The sequence below is a fragment of the Nerophis lumbriciformis genome, linkage group LG10, assembly GCF_033978685.3.
Source record: "Nerophis lumbriciformis linkage group LG10, RoL_Nlum_v2.1, whole genome shotgun sequence".
NCBI classification, from domain to species: Eukaryota; Metazoa; Chordata; class Actinopteri; order Syngnathiformes; family Syngnathidae; genus Nerophis; species Nerophis lumbriciformis.
This window is the reverse complement of record NC_084557.2, coordinates 49,423,192-49,447,721: the sequence shown is the minus strand read 5'-3', so window position 1 is coordinate 49,447,721 and position 24,530 is coordinate 49,423,192. Positions and strand designations below refer to the sequence as shown.

The 24,530-nt window shown below is 37.2% G+C and overlaps 2 protein-coding genes across 6 annotated transcripts in view; one reads left to right on the top strand and one right to left on the bottom strand.

Annotated features, from left to right (window-relative positions):
• Positions 1 to 18,150, top strand: part of zwilch (zwilch kinetochore protein) — a 25,609-nt gene extending 7,459 nt beyond the window's left edge. Inside the window, exons 7-18 of the mRNA XM_061969484.2 lie at positions 917 to 1,072; positions 1,145 to 1,216; positions 1,292 to 1,385; positions 1,456 to 1,508; positions 5,528 to 5,621; positions 5,719 to 5,798; positions 5,888 to 6,044; positions 10,115 to 10,143; positions 10,217 to 10,353; positions 10,421 to 10,516; positions 12,841 to 12,956; positions 17,901 to 18,150. Coding sequence (XP_061825468.2) covers positions 917 to 1,072; positions 1,145 to 1,216; positions 1,292 to 1,385; positions 1,456 to 1,508; positions 5,528 to 5,621; positions 5,719 to 5,798; positions 5,888 to 6,044; positions 10,115 to 10,143; positions 10,217 to 10,353; positions 10,421 to 10,516; positions 12,841 to 12,956; positions 17,901 to 17,989 — 1,173 coding nt within the window. The 3' untranslated portion in view covers positions 17,990 to 18,150. The remainder of the gene's footprint in view (positions 1 to 916; positions 1,073 to 1,144; positions 1,217 to 1,291; positions 1,386 to 1,455; positions 1,509 to 5,527; positions 5,622 to 5,718; positions 5,799 to 5,887; positions 6,045 to 10,114; positions 10,144 to 10,216; positions 10,354 to 10,420; positions 10,517 to 12,840; positions 12,957 to 17,900) is intronic.
• Positions 18,080 to 24,530, bottom strand: part of lctlb (lactase-like b) — a 24,463-nt gene continuing 18,012 nt past the window's right edge. For 2 of the 5 annotated variants that reach the window (XM_072913989.1, XM_072913988.1), the window contains exon 14: positions 18,154 to 18,348. Coding sequence is in view for 2 of the 5 variants with exons in the window: in XM_072913986.1 (XP_072770087.1) it covers positions 18,233 to 18,348; positions 18,511 to 18,555 (161 nt within the window). In the remaining 3 variants the exon portion in view is untranslated. Of the gene's footprint in view, positions 18,349 to 18,510; positions 18,556 to 24,530 lie in introns of all 5 variants that reach the window. The other 3 variants (XM_072913986.1, XR_012050649.1, XM_072913987.1) reach the window with 3 other exon arrangements.

The window sequence follows — 24,530 nt, the reverse complement described above, 5'->3', positions numbered from 1 at the left end:
TGATGGCTTCAATTAATTATCATTAATTTTTCATATTTTGAATTCTTTTGAAAGGCTTACAAAAAAACTACATTTGAATTGTAATTCCATGCTATTGACAGGACTATTAATTTTAATGAAGTTAGCTTACCATGTTTACAGTATGATAATTGTGATAGAAATGTGAATTTTAGGCACAGAATATTTTTTACAATTGAACAAGGCAGTAGATTATACAAGCTTGGACAGAAAGTTAATAATGACACCAATTTTTTTTTTAATGGAATTGTTTAGTACTGTTTTACCATTTGTTTACTGTAAAAAGTGTTTATACTGTTTATACTTTCAATTAACAAATTGAAGTCTTGTGAAAGGTTGACAGGATAACTGGCATTAACTGTCAAAATAATTTCAAACTATTGAAGTTAGCTTACAGAATAAACATGTCAATCAACCCATATGATTTTTGCTGTAATATTTTTGTTTTGAAAAGTCCCTGTGACTGATAGAAAAGTGATGGTTTTAGCAACATTTTAACCTGTCTGAATGCTAATAATAATCATTTTGCGTCGGGGGGCGAAGCCTGAACCCCCCACCAGGACTTTGTCCTGGACCTACCGGGGCCTGCGGCCCCTGGACCCTGGCTACTAGGTTTTTCTGATTTCAAAAGTTGGCAGGTATGTTTTCCCCCAGGGATCAAGAAAGTACTTTCTATTCTATTCTATTTTATAATGGCAGCAACAGTTTCCATCTTAAAGATCTAAAATAATTATTTGGGAAGGTTTGGCGGGCCAGGTTGAAAAGCTTAACCCCCGGGCCTTAATTTGCCCAGGTCTGGTCTATTGCGATCGGAATAATAATGTTGGATTAATTAGCACTAAATCATTCATTTAGGATTCTTCTGTCACTGAATGTAAACACTTGTCATTGACTCTAGATGGCGATTAAAGGAAGTGCCCGTTTCATCTTGTTTGGCTCCAGTGTAGTTGAAAACACTACAATAGAATCAAACAGTAGTGTGACAGTGGATTTCAAGTGGAGCCAAGTGGAGAGTGTCCTCGAGACACCGCCGCTGTCCTCTACAGCCACACTGGTAAGCAGTGCTCAACGGAAAGGTCAACCTTCTTTCATATACATAATGCAAACGTGTTCTAAAATGTTGCAGAATATCAAAGTTGCCTGTGGAGAGATGAGGAGTCCAATGTTTGAGATGTACAGGGAGCTGCAGTTTCTTCAGGTGTGCCTCCAGCAACGAAAGAATGAAATGTTTGCAAAGCACACCCCAAGGAGGTAAACGTCTGATCTCTGGCAGGTTCTTGCTGATGGTTTGAGAACTGGTGAGACCGAGTGGTTGGATCCTTTGGAAAGGAAGTCAGCTATGGAACTGACCAAGGACTATATTGAAGGTTGTTGTGAGGGGCTGTTGCACTTTTAAAATATTTTTGACAATAATCCTCCTTTTTTATTTTTGTTAAGATATACAAAACACTGCAAAGTCCCAACAGGAGCATGTTTCAAAACCAGCACAGGTACTGTATACACACAGCACACGTTTTAGTTACCTGGTGATTTTTGTGTCTCAATATTGTCATAATAACCAGTGCAGTACAGTCACTAGAGGCAGGTGAGGCAGGGCCTCACCTGCCATCATGGAAAGAAAAAAAAAAGTAAAAAGAAAAAAAAAAATTAAATTGTTATATGTATCCAGTGATTATACTATAAAGTTATTTTCCATTTAACTTCACCAGTTTTAGATTATTTTTATTCAAAATCGCTGAATTTTCACATTTGCCGTTCAAATACTGAGAAGAGACGGTGCGGTGAACAGCAGCCAGTTGAGGCACGTCACTCAGTGCCGCAACATGGATTGCGCAATGACTCGGCTAACTGCTGGCCTGCTGTGCAGTGAGACTGTATTGCTATATGAACTATATTATACATTTCCATAGTTTAGTTAGCTGAGGTATATAATGTACAGTGTATTTTGTCAACAACTGTATGTGTGTAACGTATTTCTTGTGCTGAGCGATCATAAAACGGCTGCAAAAGACGCACTGGCTGAGGCTCGCCTCCTGCACCCCCGCCGTAGAATTGTTATATCAACTAAAGCCCACACTTAAACTTTCCACGTGCAAGATTGAATCTATTTTAAAAAATTATTTCATAAGAAGCCAAACAGTACAAAAACAATAATGTTGGTGTTGGAGGAGTTGTGAATGACTGCAGGGACACAACATTAGATACACCTGCAGACTGCAGGTGTACCTAATTCACAACTCCTCCAACACGAACATTATTGTTTTTGCACTTTTTGGCTTCTTATTAAATAACTTTTGTAACCTATTTTCATGGGCTTTCCTCTTTGTGATGTTAAGTTCCTGTTATGCGCTGTTATACAGTATATGCCTTGAGCTCTTATTTTGAAGGCGCTAAGAGCGGAAGTGATGTCACGTTGCGGAGGTTTTTGAAAGAATGTAAATAAAGTGGTCCTCGTGTAAACTGGAGCCTCCGTGTTTGTTATTTTGTAGTTTCATACAGTATAGGCGACATTTATAAACCCTCGGTTACACTTTTTTAAATAGATTCAATCTTGCACGTGGAAAGTTTAAGTGAGGGCTTTAGTTGCGGCGCGTGGACTTAATTTCTAAGTAAAGGTAAGACCTTAGTAAGGTTTTTTTTATTAAATGTGCTTTTTTGTGTGCTACAGTTTGTATGTGTAAAGTTAAAGTTAAGTTAAAGTACCAATAATTGTCACACACACACACTAGGTGTGGTGAAATTTGTTCTCTGCATTTGACCCATCCCCTGGTTCACCCCCTGGGAGGTGAGGGGAGCAGTGGGCAGCAGCGGGAATCATTTTTGGTGATTTAACCCCCAATTCCAAGCCTTGATGCTGAGTGCCAAGCAGGGAAGAATGCTGGTATGAGCTTTTAAACATAACCCGTTAACTGCTGCCAATCAAATGGTGAATAAGATACTCTTTAGGGTTCATATGTTTGTAAATCTGACTGTGATGAAGTCAGTGCCTCACCAGTCATCAACCTCACCCCACGTCACTGGTGCAGTATCTATCCTTTCTGTATTGTTGCTGTCCAAAGCGTCTATTTACGTGTTTTATATCGGGGGTTTTTTAATATCCAAAAAAGGCATTTTATTTCATGGGGATAGAAAGAAAAATCAGTGAACTTTTCATCGCACAGCAACGTTGTACTTACAGTACAAATGTATGTCATTTTTTTACGATTCAGGAGCTACGGTTAGATACAAAATCAATTATTGATGCATCTTAAATTTATGTATATTGATGCAGTTTTACAATTTTTTTTTGTTTCACTAAATAAGTGTTTATCACTTGCAACTTTAAAAAACAGTGCCTTTGTAACAATAAACAGTTAAATTAATTTGCATCACATTTTTTAAATTAATGGAAAGTGTGCAAAAGTGGCCTAAAATAAACGAGCTCTCGGTGAGGTGGCTTGCTGGAGTCAGCCAAATTTTAGAACTGTGTGCATTACTTTATTTACAATAAAAAAAAAAAGATTATTGACGTTTACTAATCTATTTTATTTCCATGTCTTAATTTCCATGAATCTAAAAATCGATTATTTCTCCCACTTCTTCAAATGACATGAGAATTATTTATGCAGTATATTTTTAAAATATATTTTTATGTAACATTTTGACAAAATAATTCTAATTACACACATATCCATTGTTAAACATTTCACCAGTGTCCTTTCCAATGTTGCAAATATTAATTGCCTCTCCTAAAAATTGTGAATAATTTTCACAAGATTAAAAAAAAAAAACATTGCCATATTTTTCATTAACATTCCCAACACAACAGAGTTGTGTTTACAGCTCCAAATATTCACCCAAAATATGCATATGACAGTGACGTGCGGTGAGGTTGATGGCTGGTGAGGCACTGACTTCATCACAGTCAGATTTACAAACATATGAACCCTAAAGAGTATCTTATTCACCATTTGATTGGCAGCAGTTAACGGGTTATGTTTAAAAGCTCATACCAGCATTCTTCCCTGCTTGGCACTCAGCATCAAGGGTTGGAATTGGGGGTTAAATCACCAAAAATGATTCCCAGGCGCGGCGCCGCTGCTGCCCACTGCTCCCCTCACCTCCCAGGGGGTGATCAAGGGGATGGGTCAAATGCAGAGGACAAATTTCATTACACCTAGTGTGTGTGTGACAATCATTGCTACTTTAACTTAACTTTAACTTTACACATACAAACTGTAGCACACAAAAAAGCACATTTAATAAAAAAAACCTTATTATGGTCTTACCTTTACTTAAAAATTAAGTCCATGCGCCACAACTAAAGCCCTCACTTAAACTTTCCACGTGCAAGATTGAATCTATTTAAAAAAGTGTAACCGAGGGTTTATAAATGTCGCCTATACTGTATGAAACTACAAAATAACAAACACGGAGGCTCCAGTTTACACGAGGACCACTTTATTTACCTTCTTTCAAAAACCTCCGCAACGTGACATCACTTCTGCTCTTAGCACCTTCAAAATAAGAGCTCAAGGCATATACTGTATAACAGCGCATAACAGGAACTTAACATCACAAAGAGGAAAGCCCATGAAAATAGGTTACAAAAGTTATTTAATAAGAAGCCAAAAAGTGCAAAAACAATAATGTTCGTGTTGGAGGAGTTGTGAATTAGGTACACCTGCAGTCTGCAGGTGTATCTAATGTTGTGTCCCTGCAGTCATTCACAACTCCTCCAACACCAACATTATTGTTTTTGCACTTTTTGGCTTCTTATGAAATAATTTTTTTAAATAGATTCAATCTTGCACGTGGAAAGTTTAAGTGTGGGCTTTAGTTGATATAACAATTCTACGGTGGGGGTGCAGGAGGCGAGCCTCAGCCAGTGCGTCTTTTGCAGCCGTTTTATGATCGCTTAGCACAAGAAATACTTTACACACATACAGTTGTTGACAAAATACACTGTACATTATATACCTCAGCTAACTAAACTATGGAAATGTATAATATAGTTCATATAGCAATACGGTCTCACTGCACAGCAGGCCAGCAGTTAGCCGAGTCATTGCGCAATCCATGTTGAGGCACTGAGTGACGTGCCTCAACTGGCTGCTGTTCTCTGCTGTCTCTTTTCAGTATTTGAACGGCAAATGTGAAAATTCAGCGATTTTGAATAAAAATAATCTAAAACTGGTGAAGTTAAATGGAAAATAACTTTATAGTATAATCACTGGATACATATAACATTTTTTTTTTTCCTTTACATTTTTTTTCTTTCCATGATGGCAGGTGAGGCCAGTGACTGCACGTCACTGGCATATGAATAATTTTGGTCTTAATTGTATGTATTTTTTTTACTGTAATATCTTTGTTCTTATCTGGTTTCTTGCTTTTTTTCTTCGATGCCTATTATTTTTTTAATCAGCTTTTATCTTTTTGCTATAATGCTCCAGGCAAAGGAAAACTGTTCCAATGTGTTGTTAAAAAGCCTCATCAATTGTGTTTTTGTTTTAAAAATGCGACACAGCCAAAGCCTGAAAGCGACACTCCCATTTTCGACTCTTTCCTGGAGCGAGGCGATTTGGATTTTGTGGAGCAGTTGTGGGTCCGCATGAGAAAAAGTATGTCGAGTCCTGCATTAGCGAAGTTAACATTTACATGGTTGTACGTAAATTTGGCAACATTTCAGGATGTGATTGATAAAGGTGAATATTTCAGGTGTGACATCATATCAAGACATCACAGACAGCCTGAAGTTGGTCATCGAGGCTTTGAGAAATGGCGACATCAAACCCTGGGTTTGGCCTTTCTCAGTTGGTCTTCGCAGAAAAGTGCTTTGATATATTGGTTGATGTTCGATTATTTGTATCGTTTGCGCCCCCACCAGATTCACAGAGACAGTAACAGCTCCCTCAGCAAGCTCATCCTGCAGTCCTACCACCAGCAGATGGAGCATGTGTCACTCACAGGCCTCACGCCTGTCCAGATGTTACTGGAAATGGGCCTGGACAAGATGAGGAAAGATTACATAAACTACCTCATTGGTAAACAAACATTCTGATTTATTGTGTTGTGTCTTGGTATGAACCTAATAATTTGTTAAGTAGAATTGATTTTTGATTAATTTTGTCTTAAAGCATTTGCAGCAAAATGGTACCAATTATCTGGCACCAGTAGAGGCACTGTTGATTCAGTCTCCAATAATTTTCTGTTCACGCAAACGTGAATACTTTCCAAAACCAATCAAATCCAAAACAGTGTCCACATAAAAACACATTCACGGGCTGTCTTGCGCATCAGAAGTCCGAAAAGCAGCCACAGCTGACTTGGTGCATTTATAATACCTGTGTTCGTCAATGTAGTGACATATTAGATGTGCAAAACCCAAAAGCAGTGAAGTTGGCATGTTGTGTAATTCGTAAATAAAAAGAGAATACAATGATTTGCAAATCCTTTTCAACTTATATTCAATTGAATAGACTGCAAAGACAAGATATTTAATGTTCAAACTGAGAAACCAAATATTGTTTTGCAAATAATCATTAACTTAGAATTTAATGGCAGCAACCTTTGCAAAAAAGTTGGCACGGGGCATTTTTACCACTGTGTTACATGGCCTTTCCTTTTAACACATACTTGCCAACCCTCCCGGATTTTCCGTGAGACTCCCGAAATTCAGCGCCTCTCCCGAAAACCTCCCGGGACAAATTTTCTCCCGAAAATCTCCCGAAATTCAGGCGGAGCTGGAGGCCACGCCCCCTCCAGCTCCATGCGGACCTGAGTCCGCTTTCCCAAAATATAAAGAACGTCTACAGTAAAGCAGTCTGTCTGCCGTAAACAGCAATGTTGTGACACTCTTAAACAGGACAATACTGCCATCTAGTGCATTTGATGAAAGCACTTTTGTGCGTGCCACACAGCAATGCATCATCAGAGAGGGTGTTCAGCATGGTTAGAAAGATAGTGACAGAGAATAGAACAAGGATGGACAATTCAACCCTTAACTCAACAATGAGTAGATAGATGAGTGTTATGTGTGTGTATATGTGTAAATAAATGAACACTGAAATTCAAGTATTTCTTTTATTTATATATATATATATATATATATATATATATATATATATATATATATAGCTAGAATTCACTGAAAGTCAATTATTTCTTTTATATATATATATATATATATATATATATATATATATGAAATACTTGGTGAATTCTAGCTGTAAATATACTCCTCCCCTCTTAACCACGCCCCCGCCCCAACCACGCCCCCCGCACCCACCCCCCACCTCCCGAAATTGGAGGTCTCAAGGTTGGCAAGTATGTTTTAACAACACTCAGTAAGCATTTGGAAACTGAGGAGACCAATTTTTGAAGCTTTTCAGGTGGAATTATTTCCCTTTCTTGCTTGATGTGCAGCTTAAGTTGTTCAACAGTCCGGGGGTCTCCGTTGTGGTATTCTAGGCTTTATATTGGCCACACATTTTCAATGGGAGACATGTCTGGACTAAAGGCAGGCCAGTCTAGTACCCGCACTCTTTTACTATGAAGCCACGATGTCGCGACCAACTGTAGTTACTGACAGTGGTTTTCTGAAGTGTTCCTGAGCCCATGTGGTGATATCCTTTACACACTGATGTCGCTTTTTTGATGCAGTACCGCCTGAGGGATCGAAGGTCCGTAATATCATGGCTTACGTGCAGTGATTTCTCCAGATTCTCCGAACCTTTTGATGATATTATGGAGCGTAGATGGTGAAATCCCGAAATTCCTTGCAATAGCTCATTGAGAAATGTTCTTAAACTGTTGGATAATTTGCTCACGCATTTGTTGACAAAGTGGTGACCCTCGCCCCATCCTTGTTTGTGAATGACTGAGCATTTCATGGAAGCTGCTTTTATACCCAATCATGGCACCCACCTGTTCCCAATTAGCCTGTTCACCTGTGGGATGTTCCGAATAAGTGATGAGCATTCCTCAACTTTCTTTTTTGCCACTTGTGCCAGCTTTTTTGAAACATGTTGCAGGCATCGAATTCCAAATGAGCTAATATTTGCAAAAAATAACAAAGTTTTCCAGTTCGAATGTTAAGTATCTTGTTGTTGCAGTCTATTCAATTGAATATAGGTTGAAAATGATTTGCAAATCATTGTTTTCTCTTTTTATTTACCATTTAAAAAAACGTGCCAATTTCACTAGTTTTGGGTTTCGTACAATGATGTGTACATTATCTTTGAAAATCTGGGACACTTATATGGAGCCCAAGAAACACCGATTTTTTTTTTGGATCGCTCGTGTGTGAGTTATAAGTCGCTGCATGAAGTGTAACCAACACACATAGGTAAAGTCATGTTCTGTTGTGAAATAAGGTTTAAAAATGACATAATGTTTAAGGCTGAAACGACGCGTTGACGTAGTCGACGTCATCGGTTACGTAAATACGTCGACGCCGTTTTTGTGCGTCGGCGCGTCGCATATTTACGTCACACTACTTTACTGTCATGGCGGAGCGCAAAGCAGACGATGCGAGCGAGGGGAAAAAAGCACGCCAAAAGTCGTCAAAAGTGTGGGAGTATTTCAATAAACGGCCTAATAATGTTGTTGTATGCACACTGTGTCGAGCGGAAATGGCCTATCATAGCAGCACAACGGCTATGAACGAACATTTGAAAAGAAAACCCCCGACAGCGTTCTTGCCATCGTCATCAACTAGTCAATCGTCCGCGTGCGTATACGTTGTCATTATTACACAAAAACATGAATGTGTCATTTGTATCTGCGTTGTAAATTCATAAACTAAAGCACCGTTTCGCTCTGAGAGGCGCGTTTGGCGTGCCTGTTCAGTGTTTACAAAGACGCGCTCCTCTTTAACGCTGTGGAGAGGCGGCGGCGGCGAGCGAGCGGCGAGGCGGGGCGCGCCGGGAGCGACGCCGCAATCGTGCCCAGGTGCGCGATCCGCGCAGTTGGAAGAGAAAAGACTTTGTGTAAAATTAAAAGATTGTAAACCTGGCAAAGCCGTCTGGCGTTCAGTCTGTCGGTCCTGAAAGAACCCCACGGCACAAGACGTGTCACAAACGCTAACGTTAATTAGTTGTGCAAATACCTTTTACAACATTAACAGTTACATATACTATGTACAAACGAACAATTAACTTTCACTTTAATCATACTATCATTGTTGTGTTATTAAGCAAAATAAGCAATACTTTTACTTTTGTTGAAATGTTTACACTGTACACTTTTTTGTATTGGATGTTTAGCTTTATTTTTGCACATTTCAGCAAATAAGCAATACTTTTACTTTTGTTGAAATGTTTACACTTGTTACAGAATATTTCCGTTTTGCACTTTTTTGTATTGGATGTTTATCTTTATTTTTGCACATTTTAAAGCAAAATAAGCAATACTTTTACTTTTGAAATGCTTATACTATTCCAGAATATTAAGATTTGCACTGGATGTTTACTTTTATATTTGCACATTAAAAAGCAAATAAGCTACTTTTAATTTTGTTAAATGTTAAAAGTTTTAAATGTTTACATTGTTACAGAATATTTTGTCATGTTGTTGTCAATGTTGACTGACTAGTGGCCATACTTTTTTTTTTGTAAATAAAAGCCATGCCTTTTGAAAAAACTGGCCTACATTTATTTTTTCCTCTTCATTTTAAATAATAAAAAAAAATCGGTAAAAGGAAAAATAATCTATAGATTAATCGAAAAAATTATCTATAGATTAACCGATTAATCGAAAAAAATAATCTATAGATTAATCGATAGAAAAATAATCCTTAGCTGCAGCCCTAATAATGTTGCATATTTCTATTAACACAAAACTAAAAGCTGCGTTTTACTTGTCCGCACACACGCTGAGGCCGGAGTTTTTAAAAGTCCATTCTGGTTGGACTTTTCATAAGTCAAAGTATACGTTTGCGTGTGGGCAAGAGGCCAAAACGTACATACAAATGGGTATTTGTAAGTATTTTTGTTGCTGTAGACATGTCTTAAAGTTGCACAACGTGATTGATGTCCACTACGAAAAGTTGAGCTCCATCCACTGTAATCTGTAACTATTTAATCATTAATTTACCCTGTATTTTTTTCTTCAGGTGAAGAATTGACAACTCTGAACAACTTGGTAAGCTGTGACATTTTACCATCAACTCTGCTATAAATGACAAGGTATTCACGATGCCTGTTTTACTTCACAGCATTATTACTTGAGCACGGAGGTGAATCTGCAGGAGCAGGTGATCCGCCTGAGGAAACTGCACCATCTGCTGGAAATAATTGTTACCTGCAGCACCTTCCTGGGTTTGCCCTATGCCAGACTCTTCCTCTTCACACAGTAAGTCAGATTGATGGCCCATTGCAATAATTTAGAAGCACATGTGTATTTAACCGTGCTTTTATAGATCGTGTTTACAGCACTACAAAACGTCGCCATATGATGAAGCGCATGAGTTTAACCTGCAAATCAAACCAGCGTTGATCAGCCATTTCTACCAGAAGTAAGGAAGATCATTTATTGTTTCACTCTCTGGTTTAAAGCACACAAATCTGATCTCTTCAACAGTTACAGTCGTGCTCATAAGTTTACATACCCTGGGAGAATTTATGATTTCTTTGCCATTCTTCAGAGAATATGAATGATAACACAACAACCTTTCTTCCACTCATGCTTAATGGTTGTGTGAAGCTATTTATTGGCAAACAACTGTGTTTACTCTTTTTAAATCAAAATGACTAAAGAAAGTACCCAAATGACCCTGATCAAAAGTTTACATATCCCAGTGACTTTGATCTGATAACATGCACAAAGGTTGACACGAACAGGTTTGGATGGCTAATCAAGGTTCCAATCCTCACCTGTGACATGTTTGTTTGTAATGAATGTGTGTGTTTATAAAAGGTTAGTGAGTTTCTGGGCTTCTGACAGACCATTGCATCTTTCATCCAGTGGTGCACACATGTTTCTGGATTCTGAGTCATTGGGAAGGCAAAAGAATTGTCAAGGGATCTGTGAGAAAAGGTAATTGAACTGCATAAAACAGAAAAGCGGTATAAAAATATTTCCAAGGAATTGAGAATGCCAATCAGCAGTGTTCAAACGCTGATTAAGAAGTGGAAAATGAGGGATTCAGGTAGACCAGCAAAGATTTCAGCCACAACTGCCAGGAAAATTGTTCGAGATGCGAAGAAAATCCACAAATAACTTCAGCTGGAATACAGGACTCTCTGAAAAATTGTGGTGTGGCTGTTTCAAGATGCACAATAAGGAGGCACTTGAGGAAAAATGGGCTGCATGGTCGAGTGGCCAAAAAGTTCAATTTCGGTCTCATCACTCCAAATGACTTTGTTCCAGAAGTTTTGAGGCTTGTCTCTGTGCTGTTTGGCGTAATGTAGGCGGGATACTTTGTGACATTTGCGCAGAAATGGCTTTCTTCTGGCGACTCGACCATGCAGCCTATTTTTCTTCAAGTGCCTCCTTATTGTGCATCTTGAAACAGCCACATCACAATTTTTCAGAGAGTCCTGTATTTCAGCTGAAGTTATTTGTGGATTTTACTTTGCATCTCGTACAATTTTCCTGGCAGTTGTGGCTGAAATCTTCGCTGGTCTACCCGAATCCCTCATTTTCCACTTCTTAATCAGTGTTTGAACACTGCTGATTGGCATTCTCAATTCCTTGGATATCTTTTTATACCCCTTTCCTGGTTTATGCAGATCAATTACCTTTTCTCGCAGATCCTTTGACAATTCTTTTGCCTTCCCTATGACTCAGAATCCGGAAACATGTGTGCAGCACTGGATGAAAGATGCAATGGTCTGTCAGAAGCCCAGAAACTCACTGACCTTTTATACACACACATTAATTACAAACAAACGGGTCACAGGTGAGGATTTGAACCTTGATTAGCCATTCAAACCTGTTTGTGTCAACTTTTGTGCATGTTATCAGATCAAAGTCACTGGGGTATGTCAACTTTTGATCAGGGTCATTTGGGTACTTTCTTTAGTCATTTTGATTTAAAAAGAGTAAACACAGTTGTTTGCCAATAAATAGCTTCACACAACCATTAAGCATGAGTGGAAGAAAGGTTTTTGTGTTATCATTCATATTCTCTGAAGAATGGCCAAGAAATCATAATTCTCCCAGGGTATGTTAACTTATGAGCACAACTGTATGTGTTTTGTTTCAATGAACTTAAGAAAAACCTGCTAAACTAACTTACGTTTGAAGGCAAAATGAATTGATTTTGAGCAAAAAAACACCACAAAATATCCTCCCGAAACATGCTTCAGCCGTCTATTTTCTGAGGAGAAACTAGATATTTCTTACTTAAAAATACAATTTACTGTATCTGTATTTACATCGACATCCCACTGGGGTGAGTTTTTCCTTGCCCTTATGTGGGCTCTGTACCGAGGATGTCGTTGTGGCTTGTGCAGCCCTTTGAGACACTTGTGATTTAGGGCTATGTAAATAAACATTGATTGATTGATTGATACTGTTGTAATACAATAGAAAAATCTCTACCCGTACTGAGTGTGCTGTGTGTGGAGTTTGCATGCGCTCCTCGTACTTGTGTTGGTTTCCATTTTCGCTCACTGACCATTATTGACCAGTTCAGGGTGTAGTCTGCCTCTGCCACTGTTACCTGGGATAGGCTCCAGCTCACTTGAGGCCCTGACTCTTTAGCATCACTGGGAATTGTTCCCAATATAATAGTAACTTTACTTTTTAATAGAGAGTATATGTTGTATATCATTGAGTTTCGTGTGTACATGTTTTCCCCATGCATAAGTAAAATGTACCTGGTTTGACTTACAGACAGAATCCAGGTATGTGGGGACTGGACTTGTCAAGTGGGCAAGGTCTTCGCGAAGTCAAGACGTCGTTACAGATCAGCGACAGACCACTGGTGGATCATGTAATCCTTGAAACAGGTTTGTCCTTTCCATGCTTATATCAAATATCTAAATAGAATGTATGTTGATCCATTTTATAGAGCAACAAAAAATATATTTGCTGACCTTAATGTGAGTTAAAACAGAGGCCTCACGGTTTTCTGTTGGATAGATGATATTAATGACTATTATGTTGAAGAGGTTCATTTACATACCTGCCAACTACTCCGGTTTTCCCGTAATTCGTACGGTTTTCATCAACCTATTCCGGGTTACGGTTGCAGTGATGAAAAATACGGTTTTTCATTAATTTAAAAAAAAAAAGAGTGAAAACTACGCGAATTGCACCTTGTGCAGACAAGATTTTTCGATCGGACACGGAGGAATTAGCGATGTAAAAGACCACGTTGGGACAAAAAAACACAAGTCTAATGCCGTTGCTAGCGATACAAGTGGAAAACTTTCAACGTTTTTCGTCGCCCAAACAGATTCTTTGGATGTGATAAATGCCGAAGTTTTATTTACGGAGGCAATAATTGAGCATGGATTTCCAATCGCACTGGCTGATTACATGGGACAGTTAAATGTTTGTAATGCAACCTTTAAAAATCATTACGCGGTGATCGCGGTCCCAAAAATAAACTTTTCTTGCATGATAATGTCCAGAAAAATTTGCTTTATATTACTATAGAGTCCTTTTAACGAATGAGTTTGATGGTTTATCACAAACCTTAAATGAAAGAAGTCCTTTGTTCTCCTGCAGCATGCATGCGCTTTGGCCTTGCTTCGTGTTTGGTGCGCAATCCTGTCGGCTGTATTTCACAGCACGACATACTGTTAAAAGTGTTTATACTATTTATGCTTTCAAGTCCAAGTTGAAGAAATCTTGTTAAATGTTGACAGCATAACTACCAAAATACAGAAGTATGTCCTTAATATTTTTGCAGTGCTATTTCTGTTGAAAAGTTCAAATGATTACATTAGAGATGTGATGTGCCACTTTTCAAGTGTCTGATGGCTTAAATTAATTTTCATTAATTTTTCATATTTTGAATTCTGTTGAAAGGCATACAAAAAAACTACATTTGAATTGTAATTCCATGCTATTGACAGGACTATTAATTTTAATGAAGTTAGCTTACCATGTTTACAGTATGATAATTGTGATATAAATGTGAATTTTAGGCACAGAATTTTTTTACAATTGAACAAGGCAGTAGATTATACAAGCTTGGACAGAAAGTTAATAATGACACCAATTTTTTTTTAATGGAATTGTTTAGTACTGTTTTACCATTTGTTTACTGTAAAAAGTGTTTATACTGTTTATACTTTCAATTAACAAATTGAAGTCTTGTGAAAGGTTGACAGGATAACTGGCATTAACTGTCAAAATAATTTCAAACTATTGAAGTTATCTTACAGAATAAACATGTCAATCAACCCATATGATTTTTGCTGTAATATTTTTGTTTTGAAAAGTCACTGTGACTGATAGAAAAGTGATGGTTTTAGCAACATTTTAACCTGTCTGAATGCTAATAATCATTTTGCGTCGGGGGGCGAAGCCCTGAACCCTCCACCAGGACTTTGTCCTGGACCTACCGGGGCCTGTGGCCTTTGGACCCTGGCTACTAGGTTTTTCTGATTTCAAAAGTTGGCAGGTATGCATTTAGCCTACTAATGTGCATTTATAAGTGGTTGATTTATATAGGCTAGTAAGGTAAAGTTTTGTACCTGGCAAGTTTCGGCTATCTTGCTTCTGCGGCCTTCATCAGAGGTGTCACGTGATGTTAGCGTGACGTCATCTGTGACGTGTTATATGGATTGTTCCATCCCCCCTGAAGTGGGATGGAAAAATGAAGGCTGCAGAAGCAAGATAGCCGAAACTTTTCAGGTACAAAACGTTAACTTATTAGCCTATATAAATCAACCACTTATAAATTAATGACTATTAGGGATGTCCCGATCCAGGTTTTTGCACTTCCGATCCGATACCGATATTGTTTTTGCACTTCCGATCCGATACCGATACTGACCGATACCGATACTGGCCTATCCGAGCATGTATTAAAGTTTAAAGTTATTTAGCCAACTTAGTTGTCAGAATCATGTTGAAAAGGGTTTTAGTACTCTTGATAACAACTAGCCAGCTGAATTAGGGGAGTTTGAATAATACACAATGGTTGGTAACAAGAAACTGACCTGTTTATTCAAGGATAAACACAAAATAGACAAAATTATACATGACAAACAGAAATGGCATCATTGAAACTAGGGCTGGGTGATATGGCCTTTTTTTAATATTGCGATAATTTAAGGCCATATTGCGATACACGATATATATCTCGATATTTTGCCTTAGCCTTGAATGAACACTTGATGCATATAATCACAGCAGTATGATGATTCTATGTGTTTTGATTGATTGATTGAGACTTTTATTAGTAGGTTGCACAGTGAAGTACATATTCCGTACAATTGACCACTAAATGGTAACACCCCAATAAGTTTTTCAACTTGTTTAAGTCGGGGTCCACATAAATTGATTCATGATACAGATATATACTATCAGATATATACTATCATCATAATACAGTCATCACACAAGATAATCACATTTACGGTAATTATTTATAATCCAGGGTGTGGAGGGGGGCGCCTGATGTAAGTGTCAAAAAGACAGCCAAAAGAGTTTGATATGAGAATAAATCTGAAGTTAAAATATAGGGTAGAAATGCATCCATTTGCAGGAAATGTAGTCTTGATTTTCAACATTTTCTTTCAAGGCTTGCATGTCTACATTAAAACATTCTTCTTCATACTGCATTAATATATGCTACTTTTAAACTTTCATGCAGAGAAGGAAATCACAACTAAAAAAATCACTAATTTTTTCATACGGTGTTGATGTGGAAATTTTTGCCTCGGCATTTTGATGGTGTGGACGTGTGGCGCCGAATGGAGATAAGCGTCTCGACAGACGTCACAATATTTGAACAATGATGACGAAAACTGTTTTCTCTGTCGTGTCCGTGTGTCGAAAATTGTTATGCGCTTATTTTTGTATTTGATTTTGTGCGTGGCATAGATTTGCCGTGCGCAGAGGACGTTTGAGCAGGGGCGCACCTTAGCGGCTGCGCTAGCATCACAGCTAACGTTAGCCATGCTGCTACCTCTCTGCTGGGAGAGGACGTATACGTATGTGACGTGTGTCAGAAGTTGCGCTTGCTGTCTGTGAGAAGGAGACAGAAGAAGGAGTGGGAAGAGCCTGTCGTGTAATGCCAGCAGCTAAAAGCAACTGCGTGAGAATCCACAGACCTGTGGATGTGTTGAAGGTGTGCTGGAAAATGCGGAACGGAAATAGGGAGCAGCAGAAAAGTGGAATGTATTATTCAGAGGTGGGTAGTAACGCGCTACATTTACTCCGTTACATCTACTTGAGTAACTTTTGGGATAAATTGTACTTCTAAGAGTAGTTTTAATGCAACTTACTTTTACTTTTACTTGAGTATATTTATAGAGAAGAAACGCTACTTTTACTCCGCTACTTTTATCTACATTCAGCTCGCTACTCGCTACTAATTTTTATCGATCTTTTAATGCACGCTTTGTTTGTTTTGGTCTGTCAGACAGACCTTCAAAGTGCCTGCGTTACTGGTGACGTTTCACTCCGTTCCACCAATAAAATGCAGTCACTAGTGACGTTTGACTCCGTTCCACCAATCAGATGCAGTTACTGGTGACGTTGGACCAATCAAACAGAGCCAGGCGGTCACATGACCTGACTTAAACAAGTTGAAAAACTTATTGGGGTGTTACCATTTAGTGGTCAATTGTACGGAATATGTACTGTACTGTGCAATCTACTAATACAAGTTTCAATCAATCAATCAAAAGTGTGAAGGAAAAAAGACACTTTTTTTATTTCAAACGTACATCCCGTCACAAGCCTAAAGACTGAGTGCACAGTTCCTGTCTTCACAATAAAAGTGCCGCTCCATCGCGCCTGCGCTTTCAAAATAAGAGTCTCCGAAAGCCAGCGCAAACAAGCTAGCAAGCTACGGAATTTGCCGCCAATGTATTTCTTGTAAAGTGTGTGAAAACGAATATGGAAGCTGGACAAATAAGATACCAAAAACCAAACACTTTCATGTGGTATTAGACAGAAAGGAGGAACTTTTTTTCTCCTGCATTTGAAAACGTGGACGTTAAGCACTGCTGTCTGATTCCAATCAATGCAAGTCATCAGAATCAGGTAATACACCAACTTATATTCTTGCCTTCATGAAAGAAAGGAATCTATATGTGTTAAACATGCATGTATATTCATTAAAACACCATTAACATGTAAACAAAAACGGCAAAATAAATAAATATAAATGATATACTGTATATATCAATGTATGTATATATATATATATATATATATATATATATATATATATATATATATATATATATATATATATATATATATATATATATATGATATGTGTGTGTATGTTACTCATCAGTTACTCAGTACTTGAGTAGTTTTTTCACAACATACTTTTTACTTTTACTCAAGTAAATATTTGGGTGACTACTCATTACTTTTACTTGAGTAATAAATCTCTAAAGTAACAGTACACTTACTTGAGTACAATTTGTGGCTACTCTACCCACCTCTGGTATTATTTGAATCTGTGCGTTGGAAAACACGGACCGGAGTTATTTTTTTTAAACTGGACCTGGATCGGCATTTTCCCATGCCTTGCCGATACGCATTTTTTGGCAAATATCGGCGGCCGATCCGATCCAAATATCGGATCGGGACATCCCTAATGACTATTGTTTAAGATAAATACGTATTTCACTTTATTTTAGTTTTTTATGTATTTTTTATAAATAAAAATGTATGCAATTTAAAAAAATAAAAATAAATAAATAAAATAAAAAAAACTCTACTAATAAATCATTTTTAAAATGTTCCATTTGTAGATCATCCCAACGAAACAGTGAACGAAGACAACATGGAAGCTGACTACTTCTCCACCTTGGTGTGCTGCAGCCTTGTCAACTTTGCATAAACTCACACCGTGTTAGTTAAGAAAGTTAAGTGAATTCACAAATCACCAAGTGTGGATGTTTTTCACAGCAATATTTTTAATGAGAAGTTTTCATTTCCACATCAAAATGAAGTTCAATCCAAATTGTTGACTGTATTTTTTGTACACACACCCAATTCATTAAATATCTGCTTCACTTAAAAATAAATGTGTGTGTGTGTGTCTTCTCACGGTTGTGTATTGCGGGCTTTGCTTTTCTTTCTGCTAGTTCCGCCTCTGCAGCAGGAACATAAGGAAGATGGCACTCAGTAAAATGGAGAGTGTGCACACAGTTGGAACAACAATCTCTGTGACCATCTCCATGTGGCTGGTCAGTGGGTCTGCAAAGAACACACACATCTATTAGCAACATTTACCTAGTTTTACTAATAAATCATGTTCATGCTTAAGCACAGAACTCAAAGGGTTTTTTTTTTTTTCACAAGAATGATGTGCAATTATCATAATTGTTAATATTTTCTTTTACTTTGGTGATGTCTTACCATGTATAAGTCTTAGAATATTGGCAGCAGTACTCCGCTGTTCCTCTATTAAAAAAAGAGAAATGACTCAGAGTTGATTAACAATAATATAAATGATTTAAATGAGCAATATTTAATAACCCTTTGAGAACTGCATGCATCTATTAGGACATACAGGTAAAAGCCAGTAAATTAGAATATTTTGAAAAACTTGATTTATTTCAGTAATTGCATTCAAAAGGTGTAACTTGTACATTATATTTATTCATTGCACACAGACTGATGCATTCAAATGTTTATTTCATTTAATTTTGATGATTTGAAGTGGCAACAAATGAAAATCCAAAATTCCGTGTGTCACAAAATTAGAATATTACTTAAGGCTAATACAAAAAAGGGATTTTTAGAAATGTTGGCCAACTGAAAAGTATGAAAATGAAAAATATGAGCATGTACAATACTCAATACTTGGTTGGAGCTCCTTTTGCCTCAATTACTGCGTTAATGCGGCGTGGCATGGAGTCGATGAGTTTCTGGCACTGCTCAGGTGTTATGAGAGCCCAGGTTGCTCTGATAGTGGCCTTCAACTCTTCTGCGTTTTTGGGTCTGGCATTCTGCATCTTCCTTTTCACAATACCCCACAGATTTTCTATGGGGCTAAGGTCAGGGGAGTTGGCGGGCCAATTTAGAACAGAAATACCATGGTCCGTAAACCAGGCACGGGTAGATTTTGCGCTGTGTGCAGGCGCCAAGTCCTGTTGGAACTTGAAATCTCCATCTCCATAGAGCAGGTCAGCAGCAGGAAGTATGAAGTGCTCTAAAACTTGCTGGTAGACGGCTGCTTTGACCCTGGATCTCAGGAAACAGAGTGGACCGACACCAGCAGATGACATGGCACCCCAAACCATCACTGATGGTGGAAACTTTGCCATGTCATCTGCTGGTGTCGGTCCACTCTGTTTCCTGAGATCCAGGGTCAACGCAGCCGTCTACCAGCAAGTTTTAGAGCACTTCATGCTTCCTGCTGCTGACCTGCTCTATGGAGATGGAGATTTCAAGTTCCAACAGGACTTGGCGCCTGCACACAGCGCAAAATCTACCCGTGCCTGGTTTACGGACCATGGTATTTCTGTTCTAAATTGGCCCGCCAACTCCCCTGACCTTAGCCCCATAGAAAATCTGTGGGGTATTGTGAAAAGGAAGATGCAGAATGCCAGACCCAAAAACGCAGAAGAGTTGAAGGTCACTATCAGAGCAACCTGGGCTCTCATAAAACCTGAGCAGTGCCAGAAACTCATCGACTCCATGCCACGCCGCATTAACGCAGTAATTGAGGCAAAAGGAGCTCCAACCAAGTATTGAGTATTGTACATGCTCATATTTTTCATTTTCATACTTTTCAGTTGGCCAACATTTCTAAAAATCCCTTTTTTGTATTAGCCTTAAGTAATATTCTAATTTTGTGACACACGGAATTTTGGATTTTCATTTGTTGCCACTTCAAATCATCAAAATTAAATGAAATAAACATTTGAATGCATCAGTCTGTGTGCAATGAATAAATATAATGTACAAGTTACACCTTTTGAATGCAAATACTGAAATAAATCAAGTTTTTCAAAATATTCTAATTTACTGGCTTTTACCTGTATTAGAGCAAGCAGCTTTACACTGCCACCAAGAAAAACTGTTTTATAGCAATCAACTTCCTCACTTTTATCCTTTAGTTAGGGGTGTCCTGATCCGACATTGATATTGGTCTGATAGTAATAAAAAAGTATCGGCTTCCATTTAAAATTGTGCTCTGATACAAGCAGTCCTGCAGTGCGTTTACTTGTGCAAAGCAGCTAAATGTCCTCCAATAACCACACAAGGTTGGTCTTTTTTGTATTTTAGTGAGTTAATTTACAAAAAGGTAAATGGTAGGCTTTAGGCCAACAGGATCTATGAGCTACACAACAAGTAAGCACCCAATAGTACCGTATTTTTCGGACTATAAGTCGCAGTTTTTTTCATAGTTTGGCCGGGGGTGCGACTTATACTCAGGAGCGACTTATGTGTGAAATGATGAACACATTAGCGTAAAATATCAAATAATATTATTGATCTCATTCACGTAAGAGACTAGACGTATAAGATTTCATGGGATTTAGCGATTAGGAGTGACAGATTGTTTGGTAAACGTATAGCATGTTCTATATGTTATAGTTATTTGAATGACTCTTACCATAATATGTTACCGTATTTTTCGGAGTATAAGTCGCACCGGCCGAAAATGCATAATAAAGAAGGAAAAAAACATATATAAGTCGCACTGGAGTATAAGTCGCATTTTTTGGGGAAATGTATTTGATAAAAGCCAACAGCAAGAATAGACATTTGAAAGGCAATTTAAAATAAATGAAGAATAGTGAACAACAGGCTGAATAAGTGTACGTTATATGAGGCATAAATAACCAACTGGTATGTTAACGTAACATATTATGGTAAGAGTCACTCAAATAACTATAACATATAGAACATGCTATACGTTTACCAAACAATCTGTCACTCCTAATCGCTAAATCCCATGAAATCTTATACGTCTAGTCTCTTACGTGAATGAGATAAATATTATTGTTTGATATTTTACGCTAATGTATTAATCATTTCACACATAAGTCGCTCCTGAGTATAAGTCGCACCCCCGGCCAAACTATGAAAAAAAACTGCGACTTATAGTCCGAAAAATACGAAAATGATAGTTGCACATTACTTAGGTAGAGGCACGTTAACAAATATCCAGTAACAAATGTGTTCGCATCAATGCGTTATTACTTAACTAAATGAATTATTATGGCCACTAGGTCATAGTATAAGTCAATTCAAGATGGTTAATAACGAATAGATTAGTGTTTTCATCCATTGTTTTCTGTTTGAGTCATTTCATATACCGTATTTTTCTGAGTATAAGGCACACCGGCCGAAAATGCATAATAAAGGAGGAAAAAAACATATATAAGTCGCACTGGAGTATAAGTCGCATTTTTTGGGGAAATGTATTTGATAAAAGCCAACAGCAAGAATAGACATTTGAAAGGCAATTTAAAATAAATGAAGAATAGTGAACAACAGGCTGAATAAGTGTACGTTATATGAGGCATAAATAACCAACTGGTATGTTAACGTAACATATTATGGTAAGAGTCACTCAAATAACTATAACATATAGAACATGCTATATGTTTACCAAACAATCTGTCACTCCTAATCGCTAAATCCCATGAAATCTTATACGTCTAGTCTCTTACGTGAATGAGATCAATAATATTATAGTGTGTTAATCATTTCACACATAAGTCGCTCCTGAGTATAAGTCACACCCCCGGCCAAACTATGAAAAAAAACTGCGACTTATAGTCCGAAAAATACGAAAATGATAGTTGCACATTACTTAGGGAGAGGCGCATTAACAAATATCCAGTAACAAATGTGTTCGCATCATTGCGTTATTACTTAACTAAATGAATTATTATGGCCACTAGGTCATAGTATAAGTCAATTCAAGATGGTTAATAATGAATAGATTAGTGTTTTCATCCATTGTTTTCTGTTTGAGTCATTTCATTTACCGTATTTTTCTGAGTATAAGTCGCTCCAGAGTATAAGTCGCACCGGCCGAAAATGCGTAATAAAGAAGGAAAAAAACATATATAAGTCGCACTGGAGTATAAGTCACATTTTTTGGGGAAATGTATTTGATAAAAGCCAACAGCAAGAATAGACATTTGAAAGGCAATTTAAAATAAATGAAGAATAGTGAACAACAGGCTGAATAAGTGTACGTTATATGAGGCATAAATAACCAACTGGTATGTTAACGTAACATATTATGGTAAGAGTCATTCAAATAACTATAACATATAGAACATGCTATACGTTTACCCCGACTTAAACAAGTTGAAAAACTTATTGGGGTGTTACCATTTAGTGGTCAAATTGTACGGAATATGTACTTCACTGTGCAAACTACTAATAAAAGTTTCAATCAATCAATACCAAACAATCTGTCACTCCTCATCGCTAAATCCGATAAAATCTTCTTCCTTGGTGTCGCTTCTAAACAACTCTGCCAACTCCCAAGGTAGACAATGCGCCACTTCCTCTTCTACCGGCACGTCTCGTCTCTTACGTGAATGAGATAAATAATATTATTTGATATTTTACGCTAATGTGTTAATCATTTCACACATAAATCGCTCCAGAGTATAAATCGCCAAACTATGAAAAAAACAGCGATTTATAATCCGAAAAATACGGTAAACTCTCTTTTTTTTGTTGTTGTAACATTTCACACTACAAAATATTAAAAGTAAATACGATTCCAGGTGATATCGTATCGGTTAATATCAGTATTAGGGCTGCAACAACTAATCGATTAAAATCGATTATAAAAATAGCTGGCGATTAATTTAGTCATCGATTCGTTGGATCTCTGCTATGCGCATGTCATACTTGCCAACCTTGAGACCTCCGATTTCGGGAGGTGGGGGGTGGGGGCGTGGTCAGGGGTGGGGCAGGGCGTGGTTGGGGGCGTGGTTAAGAGGGGAGGAGTATATTGACAGCTAGAATTCACCAAGTCAAGTATTTCATATATATATATATATATATATATATATATATATATATATATATATATGCATATATATATATATACATATATGTATATACATATGTATATATCCTGAAAATATGCAAACAAAACTGTGTTTAGATCATTGATACTTCAAACTTGCATAAATAAATATTAAGGAATATAACATAACTTGGCTTCTGAGAGCTTCAAAATGTAATGAATAAAATGCTAAAGTTGTTGATAAACAAGCAATTATTTTAATAATTAAATATGGTCATTTTAAATGAATTATTATGATAATTTAAAATTAAATTAATTATTTCAAATATGTTTATTTTAATGTATAATTTTATGGCTGGATGTAATAAGGAGTCAGAAAAAATACAAATAAAAATACAATTAATTTTGATGTTTTTAGCAAAATATAGTAAAAATATATATATATATATTTTTTTTAAATTAATAAATATATTTATTTTTAGGTAAAATAAACATAATAATACAATTTATCTCTAGTCTGGATGATTTATTTCTTGTCACCCTGTTGTCCTCCCGTCGTGAAAAAAGGCCACGCCCCCTCCAGCTCCGGCTGAAAATCGGGAGATTTTCGGGAGAATGTTTGTCCCGGGAGGTTTTCGGGAGAGGCGCTGAATTTCGGGAGTCTCCCGGAAAATTCGGGAGGGTTGGCAAGTATGGCGTATGTGCTGAGGCATTTTTAAAAAATTGTTTTTAAATAAAAAAAAAAAAGTTTTTTTTTTTTTTTTAAATGAACCTTTATTTATAAACTGCAACATGTAAAAACAGCTGAGAAACAATAATCAAAATAAGTATGGTGCCAGTATGCTGTTTTTTTTCAATAAAATACTGGAAAGGATAGAAATGTAGTTTGTCTCTTTTATCCGATTATTAAAGGATTAATCAAAGTAATAATCGGCAGATTAATCGATTATCAAATTAATCGTTAGTTGCAGCCCTAATCAGTATTGTATCGGAAGTGGAAAAGTTGTAACGAGACACCCCTAAATTGTGTGATTATGCTGTGAAATCCCTCATACACAAAGTTTTTTCAATAGGGCTGGAAAGTGCATGTGACTTTGCAATGCATTGTGGGGCCGCACTAGCCATTTTTGTTGGCCACAGCTTTTGTTTACATGCCTGTGCTGTACCTGCGGTAATGTGAGAGAGAGAGCAACAAACTGGATTCAAATGGATCACACAAAATAAAAAATATTTTTTTATTTTGTTTATCAAGACAAACTATACCCTCTTCTAGCTACCTCAAAAAGATAAGTAAATTGGTGGAATTGATGCAAATGAGCACATTCAGTGGACAAGAGATTTGAGTAGACTGTCGCAATTGTCCAAGCCAAACTTGTTTATATCTCGTCAACAGAGTAAATTTTTTTTTTACGTTCAAATTGCACGT